This window comes from Falco punctatus, assembly GCF_963210335.1.
Source record: "Falco punctatus genome assembly, chromosome: 6".
In the NCBI taxonomy this organism is placed as follows: Eukaryota; Metazoa; Chordata; class Aves; order Falconiformes; family Falconidae; genus Falco; species Falco punctatus.
In genome coordinates this window covers 64,082,202-64,097,158 of record NC_137585.1, presented here as the reverse complement: position 1 = coordinate 64,097,158, position 14,957 = coordinate 64,082,202, and the positions used below count along the sequence as shown (strand labels likewise).

At 45.1% G+C, this 14,957-nt stretch overlaps 1 protein-coding gene across 4 annotated transcripts in view; it reads left to right on the top strand.

The window, feature by feature from the left end:
* PRKCQ (protein kinase C theta) overlaps window positions 1–14,957 on the top strand; it is a 65,415-nt gene that overhangs the window by 33,779 nt on the left and 16,679 nt on the right. For all 4 annotated transcript variants that reach the window (XM_080394059.1, XM_080394057.1, XM_080394058.1 and 1 more), the window contains exons 13-15: window positions 954–1,129; window positions 3,576–3,749; window positions 13,011–13,102. In XM_080394059.1, coding sequence (XP_080250185.1) covers window positions 954–1,129; window positions 3,576–3,749; window positions 13,011–13,102 — 442 coding nt within the window. The remainder of the gene's footprint in view (window positions 1–953; window positions 1,130–3,575; window positions 3,750–13,010; window positions 13,103–14,957) is intronic.

Below are 14,957 nucleotides of genomic sequence, written 5' to 3'. Positions count from 1 at the left end.
CCCCACCATCATCCACAGCAATTAATACTGCCCTGTGTGGAGATAATATCCTGGAAACTGGACCTAGAGCAAAATGTCAGAAGGCACTGGTTAAAGGACTGCAGAGCATTATACGTGTGCTCTGGGTTTGATACTGTGCAGCACCAGGCTACTGAGCCTCAGAGGCTGGTATTGGTACCATCTGAACTAAAGGGGACAGTGCCCTTTGGCCCCCAAGGGGAAATAAATGATGTCCCCATCTGGGCTTATTTTCTTTCTACAAGTAGAACTGGCTGTGCTGATGTGGATCAGTAAAGCCCCAGCTGGTTTCACATCTGGTTTACATGCGGGTCTGTTTGTGTGCGGAGTAGCGTTCTTGCCGTTCAGCAATTTAGAACAGTACAGCAACGTGCACTTGGGTGCAAGGGATAAATCCAGTGAGGGACAGGATCTCTTAGAAGTTCACATACATCTAAGTGAATGGAGTATTGAAGAAACTCTGAGTAATTCTACTCCAAGACAGCTGGAAAAATTGATCAGAGCTTCACATCCAGAGCAAGGACTCAATATGAAGATGCTGTCCCATCTTTTCATCTAGCTTTGCCAAGGGTGTTGAAAAGACCTTGAAAAAAATGGGACCACATCATAGCGGCAACCAGCAAGAAGGACTGAAGGACACAGGCAGCTGGAAATGAAGAGTTTGGTCATGTTTTGCTGCCATAAACCAGAAAGACAGATGAAGGACTTTGTAAAGTGGGAGCAATGCCACTGAAGAAGGGGGAGTTACACTGGAGTAAAATTTCCTCCAGAGAGAAAGCAATGTGGAAACAGAGCCGATCTACTTAGTAGATGTGATCACCAGATTTCCATTTATTTGAAATACCTTTTTAAAACTCTAAGCACAATACATGTAAGTGTTCTGGGGGTCTTCTCATTTCCAGGGGTTTATTTGAATGCTTTGATGTGTATTGCAGAGCCACAGGGCATCTCCTGGGAGACTCCAGTGGAGGGCACAGTGAAGGGGGAGTCTCTGATAGAGTCAGACTTGGGAGAACAGCCCCAGGAGCAGCAAGAGCACCAAGTGCAGCTAAAACTAACCATTGAAGATTTTGTCCTGCACAAGATGCTGGGGAAGGGCAGTTTTGGCAAGGTAAGCACTGGGGATGGAGACACACTGCATACGTCTGCATATTGCTTTTTATGGCACTAAATAGAATGGGGTTTGAAGGCCACTTAGAAAAAACATCTCCAAGTCCTCAAAGAACCCTTGCTCTGGCATGGCTGAGTCTTGAACCCAGTCTTCTCCTTGACTAAGACAAAGGTCTTCCTTGCCCTTCCCTCTGTCCCGTTAATTGCTGTCTCATGAGTGCCCATGACAGGCTGATGGGGCATGCACAGGGAGCTGGTGGGAGAGATTTCTGTGCTGTCCTCCCTCCTGCAGCTACTCCTGCTGGCTTAGCTGAGCAAGTTTGGAGGAAGGCAGAAAAATTAGCTGAAAAGTCAAATGTGGATCACCTCTCTTCTCCAGAGCAGCAGGTCCCCAGCTGGGAATGCTAACTGCTCTTTCCCAGATCCGATCTTTACTGGAGCGTAAAGCAAATTTTGCAACAGCCAAGAATTTGTGCTTTTGAAACAAGAACCACCTGTTTTCACAGGATTCATTAATCTTGATGAATTGTAGATTGTTCCTCCTTCTTGCAGATGTCCCCTGGAAGGGGACTCGTGTTGTTCAGTGCCAGCGTAAAGCTGCATGAAGCAATTTCAAAGGAATGCACCATTGTATTTTCACAGCCAATAAGGAGAATGAGTATTATTATGTATCACATTGCTTTGATCCCATGTCTTCTGAGGTGAAAATTGTGCTTTAAAGAAGGGCTGCTTTTTGCCTGCTAAGTGAGCTGGAGCAATTGCTGCAGCCAGTTCTTAAAACTGTTGAAATATGTGCTGTGTTGCCTTTCCATAATTGAAAATACTTGGCATGTCTACAGTTTGCATGGGAAACAGAACTGAGGCATCTCAGAGCTAAGCCAGAATACCCCAAAATTCACAGCCCAAACTAATCTGGACTCCAGAGCACAGATGTCATAGAAACATTTATGTTGGAAGAAAGGGACCTCTGGACATCATCTAATCCAACCTGCTGCTCCAAACAGGTCTCATCAGATGAGGTTGCTGAGGTGTTTGTCTAGTCAAGTCTTTAATACCTCCACTGAAGCAAATTACGTACCTTGCTTTAGCCCCCGGTGTTAACATGGGCTCGCCAAGCCTGTAAGTGTCTGCATCTCTCTGCAGTGCACCATGTGGGTGTGGAGAGGATGGGCTATTTCATGCCCTTCTGCAACAAACCTCACCCACAAGTTTCCTGTGTAGGTGTTGCTCCTGGTGCCCTTATTTGCTTGGAGCAAGATTCACTTCCCCATAGAGGGGACAGGGTGTGCAGATCTCAATGCCTGAGGGGTCTCTCCAGCTCTACATGGACCAGGGAGGTTGAGGGCAAGACCTGTGAGGAAGGCCCCTCTGCACAAGGTCTAGCTTTGCCTACCTGCACCTTGGAAGCCACAGCACAAGTCACAAATGTACTACGTTCCCTAGTTTCCCCAGGAGAGCAGTGCCCTGCACAAAAACGGGGGCAAAAAGGGTGCCTGCAGCATCAGCACTGTTAGCATTTCTGGTCATTCACTGCAAAGACAGAGGGAGGCTCTAGGCTCTACTGTCTGTCTAGTGCTACAAAGTGAAATGCAGCAGTAGCCAAAAGGGTAAATAAACTTTTTGTCAGGGCTAAAACATGTCTGAGCTTACTCAGTAAATAGTGTCGGGTGGAGAACTTCAGAGACCTCTTTGATGAATCTTATGTACTCATTCAGTCTGTGGAAAACAGTGTCAACAGGTTGTTAGCATAAAGATCAGGACTGGCATTGCCTTCCAGTGGAGACTTCTTTGCTCTGTGGTCTGTAGAAAACCCTTCTCTGCTGCCCCGTGTCTCATTTTCCCTGCCTATAAAAATAGATAGAGGTCCTGACTCCTCTGGGGTGTGTTTTGCTATTCTCAGAGAAGCCCTGCAGAAGTACAGGGGACCCAGGCTGTTTGCTCAGGCCTCCTACTAACTGGGAGGAAGAGGAGAAACTCACATCTGATATAGAACAATCTCGCTACTGGTGGACATCAGTCTGCACCTGCTGAAGTTCTGGTGCAGGGCATTTGCATGTCACACGTTGACAAAGCAATATTCTATGTTTTGTTATTTGAAGTCAGAAAACAGGAAACGTAACTCATGGGCATTTGCATGAGGATGGTTTCTGTTACCAGAATCATTTGGCGCTCTGACATGCCCTGCCCACACAGGCGTGTAACCCCTACTCTTGGAATCGCCAAGACCTTCTCATCCTTCCCTAGGGTTCAGCTTTATAAAGCTATTGTGGGTGTGGGGAACAAACTCAAAGTCTACAAAGTCTTAATGGAAGAACTGGGCCATAACCATCGACTGTTTTAAGGCCTGCCCTGGTGAATTCGTCCAAGCTCAGCTCCTGTCCTCACAGGGCTATGGTGCCCGCTCTGAGAAGAGCATTGCTCTTTCTGAGCAGCTGTTTCCACCCTAGGTGTTCCTTGCTGAGCTGAAGAGCACAGACCAGTATTTCGCTGTGAAAGCCCTGAAGAAGGATGTGGTGCTGATGGATGATGATGTGGAATGTACAATGGTGGAGAAGAGGGTCCTCTCCTTAGCTTGGGAGCACCCTTTCCTGACTCATGTCTTCTGTACGTTCCAGACCAAGGTAAGACAAGGACCACTCACCTTCCTTCATGATCTGAGGATGCTTTGCTGAAATATAGATACTTGGTGAAGTGCTTAAGTCTGCTAGATGTTAGGGAATAGCTTGGACATGAAGTGGTGCTAAGGGAAGGGATCTTCATGTTAACCACTTGGGAAGTGGCTTCAGAAATTTCACCTGCCTTCCCCACATTAACCTGTGGGGCATCTGAGGATTATGGCGTCCAAGACTGATTGAGGTGGCTATGCAGAAACTCCCTGTTAAAATCTGCATCCTGGTACCCTAGGCCGAGGATGTGCGAAGGCCACGTCGGCAGCCAGGGTGCAGATGTGCCCACAATGGTGTTGCCTGAACCTCTTGTACCACACAGCAGCATGCTGCAGCAACCAGCCTGGATCTGAGTTAACTCAAGAAACTCTGGTTATGGAGAATAAACATGTTGTCGTTCACTTTGGAAATCTCCTTTTCCCCCAGTTACTGCTAAATTGCATCAGACTCTTCCTAATTTGTGCAGGACCACTGGTGGTGAAGGCTGCAGTTCAGAGGGGTAGCACAAGCTGAAATCCTGCTTAGGACTCCAAACCAAAATTGAAGTGATGTTTAAGTAATGTATGAACCTTCATGGCCCTATGTGGCAACAAACCACCAATTCAGCTTTCCATAGCCTTTTCTGCAGCCACAACCAACCATCTTAACACTAAAGCACATAAAAGGCATAGAAAAAAATTAATGGAAATAAATGTGAGAGATTGTCTCATCTGTCCAACCTACTCAAACCACTCCTGAGAGATGCTTGCTGTCCCTGAGCTCAAATTCAGAGCAACACCACTCTCAAGGCTGCTTGTCCAGGGCTTTGTTAGGATGCTCCCAGCCCCTGCTCAGCCGCAGGATGCAGTGGCACAGAGCACTGCACAGTGTGAGGTTGGGACCTGCTCAGCGAGAGGCTTGCTGCTCCTGCAGGGTCAGGAGGAACAAATATAACCTCTGCAGTATATCCCAGTCCCCCATGGGATGCGGCACCTGTTCAAAGGCAGATTATAACAGGGAATGGCTGGGAACTGCCATAGGTGATGTGACGTGATGTGAATGCTCAGGCATTCATGTTTAATAACCCCTTTGGGACCATCAGTGAAGACAACATGTCCTGGGAATGGATCCTATGGATCCTTGCCTGGTGAGGAAAGGAATTAATTCCCTGGAGGGGGGAGCTAGATTTTGGAGGAAAAAACAAATGACCCAACTCCAAAAGCAAAGAAACTCCAGACTTAATTAAAAAGACAAAATGTTCACAACAGTCACAGCTCTACAAGGGAGATTGTACCGCAGGGAGAGCTGCTTGTGCTGCCTGAAGCTCCAGGTGCCCAAGGGGGTGCTGACTGATGCCAGTGGCTGACTTGCAGGCAGGAGCAGAACTGTGTTGTCTGTGGTCCAGCCTGGTCCAAGCCTAGTCTGGGAGCTGGAGGTCAGGTTCAGGATGGACAGAGCAGCAGCAGTCTGCTGCTCTGGTTTCAGGCAGCACGTGTGTGCAAGTGCCTGCTTCCCTCATGAGGCCACAGCAAAAAGATGAGAGACCAAATGGAGTCATGCCAGGAGCCAGACAGGATTTACTGATCGTTTGTGGGGGGAGATGGGGACGACTGTGCTTCCAGCTGGCAAGGAAAACCTGCAGGATGGAAAAGCAATGAGTGCCTGACAAATCCTTGGGGGCCAGGCTCAAACACCCAAGTTATCTTTTCCTACACTGTCTTATGGGCAGTATCACACTACTGTCCTCTTGGCGTACAGAAAGAATCTCCCTCCATCTCATCCCAAGTCATCATTGCCACTTTAAAGTTATTTCATCTCTCCATTTTGCCCTCAAGTCCACAGACAGAGAAGCTGGAATGTGGCTGCCCGAGCCAAAGGCGCTCTGGGCTGTGATTGATTTCTAGCTTATGGTTTTCTGCTCTGACCTTTGCAAGCCAAGTGGTGATTGCTCAATGCGTGAAAGTCATTCAGAGTAGGAGAGCTGTGACAAGCCACGGACAGTCTTTCACGGCTCAAAGGACAGCATGGTTCCATTGTAATACCTTTCAGAGCAATCATTTTAGAAGCCAGGACACTGCTGTGTAGAGTCCCTCTCTGGACTTTAATATTGAAAACTTGAATTTTCAATTGAAAAATTGATTTACTTTTTTTTTTTAAGATTCCTCTGGATAGATAAGCAGTGTCAAACAGGAATGCATGTGTCAATGCCTGTCTGAATCCCTAACGCTTTGGCTTGCAATATTTCTGAGCTGCTTCAGGTACTGAGTCCTTCTGCAAAGGACACTAAAACCAGGAATTATTCCTACACTGAAACAAGAACCTCAGTAGTCCCCATGTCTCAGAAGGGAAAAAAAAGTCGTGTAATCTGCTGACAGTTCTTTGAGCTCTGGGATGAGTTTCTTCCCGGCCTCAACCCAGGTAATCAGTGAGTGCTCAACTATATAAAGCCTGACAGCCCTTCAGACAGGTTTTTGTAGGCACCAGCCACCTAATGCTCCTTTTTATTCCTGTGGAGGCTGAATGATCAGTTCTTTTGAAACTCAGAATACTTGTCATGTTTTGCTACATAGGAATAAATTCAAATGCATGGGTGGGTGGGTTGTGGTTTTTTTCCCAATCTGTTTTTGAACTTGACTGTTTTATTTTACTGCAGTAATCTTTGTATCCAGATATTCAGCTGACATAATTATATGGTGTGAATTTTAGCAACAAGCTCAGAGAGCTATTCTGTTGTATTAGATTTAAAGGGACACTGTTATGTTAAAGAGGAGGAAAAACATGTTTATAATTCTGTGAAATCCCCAAATTAGTTATTGCCAAAACAGTGACGAGCATCACAGTGCTTATATTTTGTTCTTCTTTTTGCATTTCACTGATCTTCTGTGATAAAAGTAGGCTTTCTCTTTTTAAAAGTCACTTCTGTTTCTAACTGTTTCTTTACTGCATTGACCAAGTTTTTATTCACACCCTTTTCCTAAATGCAAATTAAGTCTTGAGGCATTTTGGCTTGTAGTACAAAATAGCAACACAAAAGACTATTCAACCCAAAAGAGAAGTTATCTTTATTGCAATTTAGAAGTAAGTTTACAGAAACATTTCTTTACTGCTTTACTAATGTATTACATCTTTTCCAAGTCCTGGTGGTGAACCATTTTCACTTGCTCTGTTGTTTTAATATGCTTAGTACTGACTTTAACATCTCTTACATTGACAGGAAGGAGGAAAGGATTGTAAATAAGGAGTGTGATCCTAATTTGAAAATTCTTAGGCTCTGAAGTGTTTTCCATTAATAGTTTCAGGAAATTTCTCATTAAAATCTCTCCTCAGAGGAAACCACAATTTCTGCTAAATTTTCCGAGGGCAATTTCAGTTTTCTTTTATCTTTGTCTTGGTGTTAGAGGAACAGGGCTGAATTATTTGACCTGAATCAAAGTGCATGGGTTGGCACATGTGCTTTTCATACCTGTTTAATGTTCAATTCCACTGCCTGGTTGTGCCACGGACCTTCTGAGCTGCCCTGGATCAGGCTCACATACCCTTCCCAGGCAATGCAGGATCCTCTCTGACCACAGCACGGCTGCAGGATGCTGATGCATTGCAGAAGTCATCCGGCAGGGTGGTAAGGTTGCGAGCCTTGACTTCCAGCATTGCTGAACCACTGGATGCACTAAACAAAACACCATGTGCTGCTCACAATATGACGTGTCCTGTGAGGCCAGACCAGATGCCTTTCTAGCCAGCATCCTGGTTTTGGCATTGACCAGGAAGGAAGGCTAAAGAAGAGGGTACAGGGCAATGCAGTGATTTTCCCCTTGGACAAACCATCCTTTTCCCTTGTACAAACCATCCATGCCTTGGTGTTCAGCCATTTGGGAGACATATCTTCAAGCTACAAGGTTTCTAGGTCTCCATCCTCCTAGTATTTTGGTGGAGCTACCTCAGCTTGGAAACATCTGATATGTTGAACCAGCTGATGGGAAAGTTGGGGAAGAATTGGGAAGTTTAAGGAGTCTTTGAGGATTTTGTCTTTTGCAACCAGCAGGCAGGAAAACTGGCAAGGTCTCATTCAATCCTGGTCAAAATTCCAACGTGGTTCTGTAGATATAGCAGTGTCTCAGCAGAGCTTTGGGGTTTCAACAAGGTTCTGCCAGAGAAGGTGTGAGCTGCTGTAATTATAACATAAAAAATAGAGTCTTTACAAGACACTTCTACATGGTGTCAGTCCATGTGGTGTGAACAGGTGGAGTGTATAGGCAAGGAAAAGAGGAGAGCAGCTCACAAGCATGTTTTTTTTAAGTAATAGATGATCAGCATATTTAACGCACACATCCTCATTGCCCTCCTGTTGTCCAGCTCTGAGGAAAATCATCCTAAAATGCATTCAGCTTTGCCTGACAGTTCTAAAAGCCTGCAGTGTAGCTGCTCTTCATCCTGAAAGAAAGTTGACTTCTTAACACAAAAACATTACTTTTTTTCCCCCTATTTTTCATCTGATAAATATTTATATTTCATACATTTGACTACTTTTTATTTAGTTTTTGGTGTGGTGATTTTTTTTACCCCTCAATCATCAAAGAAACTTTTTTCTAGCCCTAAGAAAATTAGTCTCTTTCTGAGATCCCACCCAATACCAATAGGAAAGTCACTTTCTCTTGCAAGACAGGGCTGAGAGTGACTCAGTTTACCTCTGTGAGTGATGTATTCTGCCTGTTCTGAGCTGTGAGGAAGGGTCCTGGATCTCAGAATTCAAGTGAAAGGAGCTATTGCCAGCTGTGCCTGCACCTTTAGGTATACATATTTATTTTTATATGTGTGTATAAATATATTCATATGCCTTGTACCAAGAAGATGGGCATACAAAGCTAAGCATCCCAAATGAACAGTTTAACATGCAGTCATAAATGCTGACAGTGCAAAGATTAAAACAAAAAATAAATTGTCAGATCAGGGACTGGACTGAATTATTCGACAGCTGTAAGAAATGCTGCCATCTCCAGAAGACAGGCTGATATTACACAAGAGGGGGAAAAAAAAACTTTAAACCAGAGAACAAAATTAAACCTTAGGTTGCTTTAATCTGTAACAAATTGATTTTACTCATCCCCAGATCATGCAAATAGCAATAGTATTGGTGCAAATATTACTTCCTATGGTCACCTACTAACAAGGAGTGGTTCAGCATTAGTTCCTCATGGGAATAGGCATGGTGAGGAGTGCGTGCATTGCTTGCTTTCCCAGTGGATGGGATGCTGTGATGCTGAGAGCCCTTTGGCTTCCATCAATCCTGTGAAATAAAATAGATCTGAAACGTGGATGAGCACCCAGACTGGGCTGAGCTGTGTTGCCTGAAAATGTGAGACAAGAATCAGCTGCAGGAGTTGCATGGTGTCGAATCTTTCTCTTGGCAAGGGCCAACTTAATTCAGTGGGCATGCAGTAGGGTTAGGGCACTTAATCTGCACCGAGGAGCCTTGTGGAGTCATTTGCTAAGAGTAACTGCTCTAAACAAGGGTAAAGCCACATTGTCCTGCAGCATTAATTATTCCAATATTCATCCTCCTGGAAGCCCTGGGAAGAAGAATTTTTGCTCTTCAGTAAATGTTGTTAAATCATGTATTTGTATGTATGCAAGTGCTTTCAAATGCAAAGAAAACAAAATCTGAAAATCTTTGCAGAAAAGTGCTCTGGAGGGCTTCCAGCTGGTTTGAGGATTTTAAGAGCCTGTTATAGGATGTACCTTCAAAAGATCAATTTAAATGCTGCCTGCTTTATACTCATTGTTTCTGAAGTTGAAAGCATCTCTGATAGTGACTATTCATTCTCACAGCAGTTGCATGCAGATCAGAAGCAGGTTGGTTTAACTCCATCCCTGCCATGTCCTGGAGAGGCAGAGGGAGCAGGTGGCTCTGCAGAGAGGAGCTCAGATCAGCACAGGCACTGAGGGCCTGATGGGGCAAAAAATTGAGTTCCTGCAGTAATCAAGTCTTTTCAGCACCTGGCAGGATTGACTCAGCTAGGGTGCTGGGTTATTTTGTGTGCAGGATGCACACCTGTGTGTATCTAACCATATATTATGCAACGTCATGTTGTATGGTTCTGTCTGCTGTAGGAGCAGTGCTTCATCCTCCCACAGAGGGGTTTGCCATGCTCCCTCTGCTGCAGTGGAGAAGGCCACTGGAAGATGATCTGGAAGTAGGGAATGGCTGATATATGGATGTCCTCAAGACAACTAGTGCCAACTGTCCTGGGGCAGTGTCCGTTGCTGTGTGTGGGAAATGCTTTTACAGTTCTCCTTGGGCTCTGTGGTTGTAAATGATGGCCCCAGGCTCTGCCATGAGACCTGTTCTGCTCTGTCATGTGACTCTGGAACTGTGACCAGAAGTTTGGCTTGATCATTTGCTACCCCAGGATGCTCTCACAGGCAGTCAGCAAGTCGTCTGTCATCTGTCTGCAAGGCAGACAGGTAGGGTGAGGGGCTTTTCCCAAGCCTTCTTCAGAGCTTTGTAGGGCTCACCATTGAGGAACAGCATTGCTGTTTGTTTGCTTAACATCCCTGAGCTAGGACCGTTGCAGGGGAAAAAAGAGCATGACAAAAGCATGCCATCCCAGCCTCCACATCTTGAGAAATCATAAACCAACTCTCCCCTGCTCCAGGTGCTGACAGACTTCAGAGCCTGGCAGCAGCAGACAGGAGCCATCAGATGAGCAGGAAGTGTAGGCTGGAGCCTGTCTGCAAACAAGCCCTCTGTGCCATTCTAACCTTTGAACCTCTAGGACACTGTTGAATTTTTGGTGGTTTCAAGTATGGGTTTTGTCACTTCCCATTTTTAATGTGTTCTACAGCTCTGTAGATCTCAGGTTTAGGAAGCCATCCCCAATCATTTCTTGCAGCTTGCACTGTTTGATTATATCTTGCTACTCATAATGAACTACTTAGGGCTGATCTCAAGCAATTTTTCTGCATGGGCCATTTCAGACAACTGACTTCTGTAAGAAGCAAGGGGAACTTCCAAGTCCTGGAGAGAAAAGTCGGAGTGATGCCATCATTTTTTCAATAGTGTTTACGTACAACTCTATAGCATCTGGTAGACCATGAAATTCAGTATTAATCATGCCTAAGCCAAGTTTGTAGTGTTCAGCTTCACAGCTTTACATAGTTGAGAAAGGGAGTTATGTAATGGTCTTTGGATTGCAATTCATCTGAGGTTGTCCACCTTTTCTTTCCTCAAATGGCAGAAGGATGCTGCCAAAGTCCCCAGTTTCAAGTTAAAGTCCTCAGTTCAATTAAATAGCTGCATTGGATGGTTGCTTAAATCCATGAACAAGGACAGTACAACTGCTTATTCTGCTGAAAAAACACAGACTTCAAGTTACATTTAAAGATGTGTGATGAAGTGTAGCTTCAGTCAGTGGACTTTCCAGGGAAACCCAAGGGTTTTCTCTCTCTCAGTCCACTGAAGCTGAATATGGCCCATTTGAAGACCTATGAGGTTTCTTCTGTCCCAGTGTGAAACATGTGGCTGCTGGTCTGTTGTTGTCTAAACCTCATCACCTCCCTGTGTACCTTCACAAAGAGCATCTGTTCAAGTGTTTTCCTGAATGGGCTCCTGAGCTCACATTGCTTCCAAGATTTATGCATCTCAATAGTAAATTGCTGATCTCCATTTGGCCTTCTTACTTGCTTAAACTGATTGATGTGCACAGACCTCTACAGATGCAAGACCTTCAAGCTGAAAACCTGCACCCATTTGGTTTATTGGCAAAATTTGTATTCTTTCCCTGGGAGGCCATATCTGGCCCTGTGCTTGTTGGATGACAGGTGGGGTTTCCAGCCAGGCGTCCATTTAAAGAAGAGTACTGTGATTAAAAGGATCTAGCTAAAGAAATTGCACAAATTAGAGCAGACAGCTGTTATCTGAAAGGAACAAACACTGTTGTTTTTTTAAATAGCCAGCTCTTGGCTTGCTGCCAGAGATGCTTACATTAGATCTTATGGATAAAAATCTTCCCTTGACTGTTAAAAATGTAAGTGAAAAGAACTCTTATTACCCCCCCACCCCCCCAAAAAAAAAAATGTTATGGGCAATAGGCAACAAACGGAAGACAGTTGTAAACTTTAGCATAGCCTGGAGATGACTAACTTCAGATGCATACAGAACAGAGAGGCTTTTGAGCAAAAAAAAATACTGGATCCGTTTTATTTTTTTCATGCATTTATGCACAAAATCTGAGATTCCAGAAACAGAAGTTTAAACTGGGAGCGTAACTCATTGCACAGATATGCAGAAAAAGATGCCCCTCCTGCTTTGTGGGTGCAATTCAGTGTGGAAGGGATTGGTCTGAGTCAGCGTCCAGCTTTGCAGGGGCCTGCTGGTGAAGTTATGGCTGATGAGGCAGCAAGGGGATCAGCATGGCGTACATCAAAGACTGGAAAGGAAACCTTGGTGATGGGTTCTGCTCTTTATTCTTACAAAGATTCTCTGTCATTTCTGTGGACCAGGAGGAGAGTTTTCCACTGCCCTGGTCAAATGGCTGATGGTTACATGCAGCTGGGGACAAGGACTGGATCTTTTTCCAGGCTTCTCTGACATGCAAGCACTCAATGGGCATCCAGAAATACAACCGATTCATGAATCTTCCCACTAGCAAGTTGCACCGTGCCTTGTTTAATAGAGCAGCTTTCAGACTTAAAATTGAGCATGTGCTTAAAACAGATTGCTGCATCTGGCCAGTATCTCTGATAACTTGAAAAAGTCAGGCCCACATGCCTCCACAAAAGATGTGCCGATATGCAGGTAAAACCAGCTTGAGACCTCTCGGCTGGATGGATAATGCACTGGGCTGGAGACCAGAGGAGACCTGGGATTTACTTCTGCCTCTTCCACTCGTCACCCAGGAAGCTTGGCCTTCTGTTGTAGAGTTACTCAGCCCCTTCTAGTGAGCCTTGAGCTCTGCTGCTAAAAATCAATGGCACCAGCTGATAATCAAGTGGATTCGCAATGTTTGTTAATGCTGTTCATACAACTCAGAGCAGGGAGGGCGAGTATGAGCTTAGGGAACAAAGAGGAGAAAGGAGGAATCTGAAAAAGAAACTGATTTCTTTCCAAAACCCTTGCAGAAATCTTTTCCTTCCTCTTTTCAAGTGCCTTGGGGGGGGGCGGTGGTGGTGTGTGTGTGTCATTTTTAATTTTATTTCACGCTTCCCCACCCCTTACTGTCATCTTGTCTCATTCTCTAGGAAAACCTCTTTTTTGTGATGGAATACCTCAATGGAGGAGACCTCATGTTCCATATCCAGAGCTGCCATAAGTTTGACCTTCCCAGAGCAACGTAAGATGTTATCATTACCTTTTGGCTTGCAGGTTGCACACAAGGGAGAAGCAAAGGCAGCAGCTGCAGTCACCAGGGATCTTCATTTTATTCCCAGCTCTGCTACTGTCCTGTAGAGGAAACCCTGGGCAAATTATTTGACCTCTCTGCACCTTACCCAACTGCAAAGTGGGGATAGTGCTTGTGCTTGAAGAAGAATCACCCTCTGTCCCAGCTTTCTCCAAACTGAACACAACAGGCATGCAGGTCATCACCTCGACTCAGTGATGCACTTAGATCCAGTCACTTCCTCTCCCTGTCCTCTTTCCCCTCCCACAGAAGGCTTTTTAGAGCCCATCCACACAGCTGATTTCAGTCAGACGTGACCTTGCTTTACATTCTTGGCCAACCAAGGAAGCTATTTCTGTCTGGAAGCATTACAGACGCTGCTTGTTACACCCTCGTCAGCATTGCATCTGCCTGCAGGCTTATCCTTTAGCCCGAAACCAGGGACCGCCTTCTAGCCTGTGACCTGACTCCCATATTTTGCGCTGACCTCAGCACAGTCTCACAAACATTTGTTCAGAGGCGAGAACTGAGCTGGATACAAGCTGTCCCTTAGCCTGCCCTGCTGGTAGGATTAGTCCCCTTCCCAGGACTGTGGTCCCTCTGGCAGAAAGGGGCTACAGAGGGACCATGCAATCCAGCGGAGACCTTGCCTCTGGAAGTGCCTCCACTGTCTATAAACAGCCTCAAGCATCCTAAGATCTTTTTTTCTTTTTAAGAATGCCAGTGGATGAGGGTCATTTTAAAGCAAGCTACAGGTGTCTGCTGTGAATTACGGCAGCCCTGGGGCTGCTTTGTTGCCCTCGTTGAGTTCTTGCTCATCCCATAATTGGAGGCCCCAGTCATGACATGGTGGGGATCTAAACTCCAGCCCAGATTTACCACTGTCAAAGAAATCCCCCAGATGCATTTTCAGCCGTCTGTGGAACCAAATTTCTTGTTCTTTACAACACTGGGTGGCCTGTAGCCAAGCTGCAGGACCTGCTTAAGCTGAGGTTGCCAGTTCAGTGGTAAAAGGTGAAGCTGTTGTTTGTTAGAAGTAATAGAATTTTCCCTTTTCCCCTTTAAGGTTTGGGGAGGGGAGAGATAAAAACCTATTGAAAGTGCAAAAGGTAAATTTAAACAAAAAATTAATAAGCCAACTGAGAATTAAAAATTTATTTAGCTTTGATTAAAGTAAATAGAAGAATTAGAATAAATGAAAGGTGCTTTTAATCCTTCTACAAGCAAAAAGTGTTTTGAAAGCCAATATTGAAACCACTATAGGAATTAATTTTTATTTAATAATTAAAAAAGGAAAACAGACCTTTGTTTAAATCAGTGTTTAGTTTGATGATTTTTTCCGAAGCATTTGAATGTTCAAATGCATTGAAGACTGAGGGAGCAGAGCTGTACAGCCCTGGAGAGGCACACGATCCCACAGTTATGTTCCCTTCTGGGAGGGCACTTGCGCTGTGCACTGGTGCTGCAGCCTTGCACTGCCCCTTCGCAGCAGCACGTGGTGCTGTTCTTTAGGCAGATATGTGTTGAGAACAAAGATCTCAAACTCAAACAGACCAAGCTGCTAGCTAGTTCCTGTCTTGGATAAAATTTCCAAAGCAAGTCCTAAATGCGAGCAGTGAAGAAAGAGGTCTGTTTGACAAGCCAAAGGGACCGGCGGTGGTCCCCAAACCCAGACATCCACCTGCCTGTCCCATTGCTGGGACCGCTCTGCTGTTTGTGCAGCAGCTGCTGAACGTGGCAAATTATAGCTGCTCTTCTGAGGCCTGAGGCATTAACTGTGATTTGCAGTTTGCAGTCTCGTGCATCG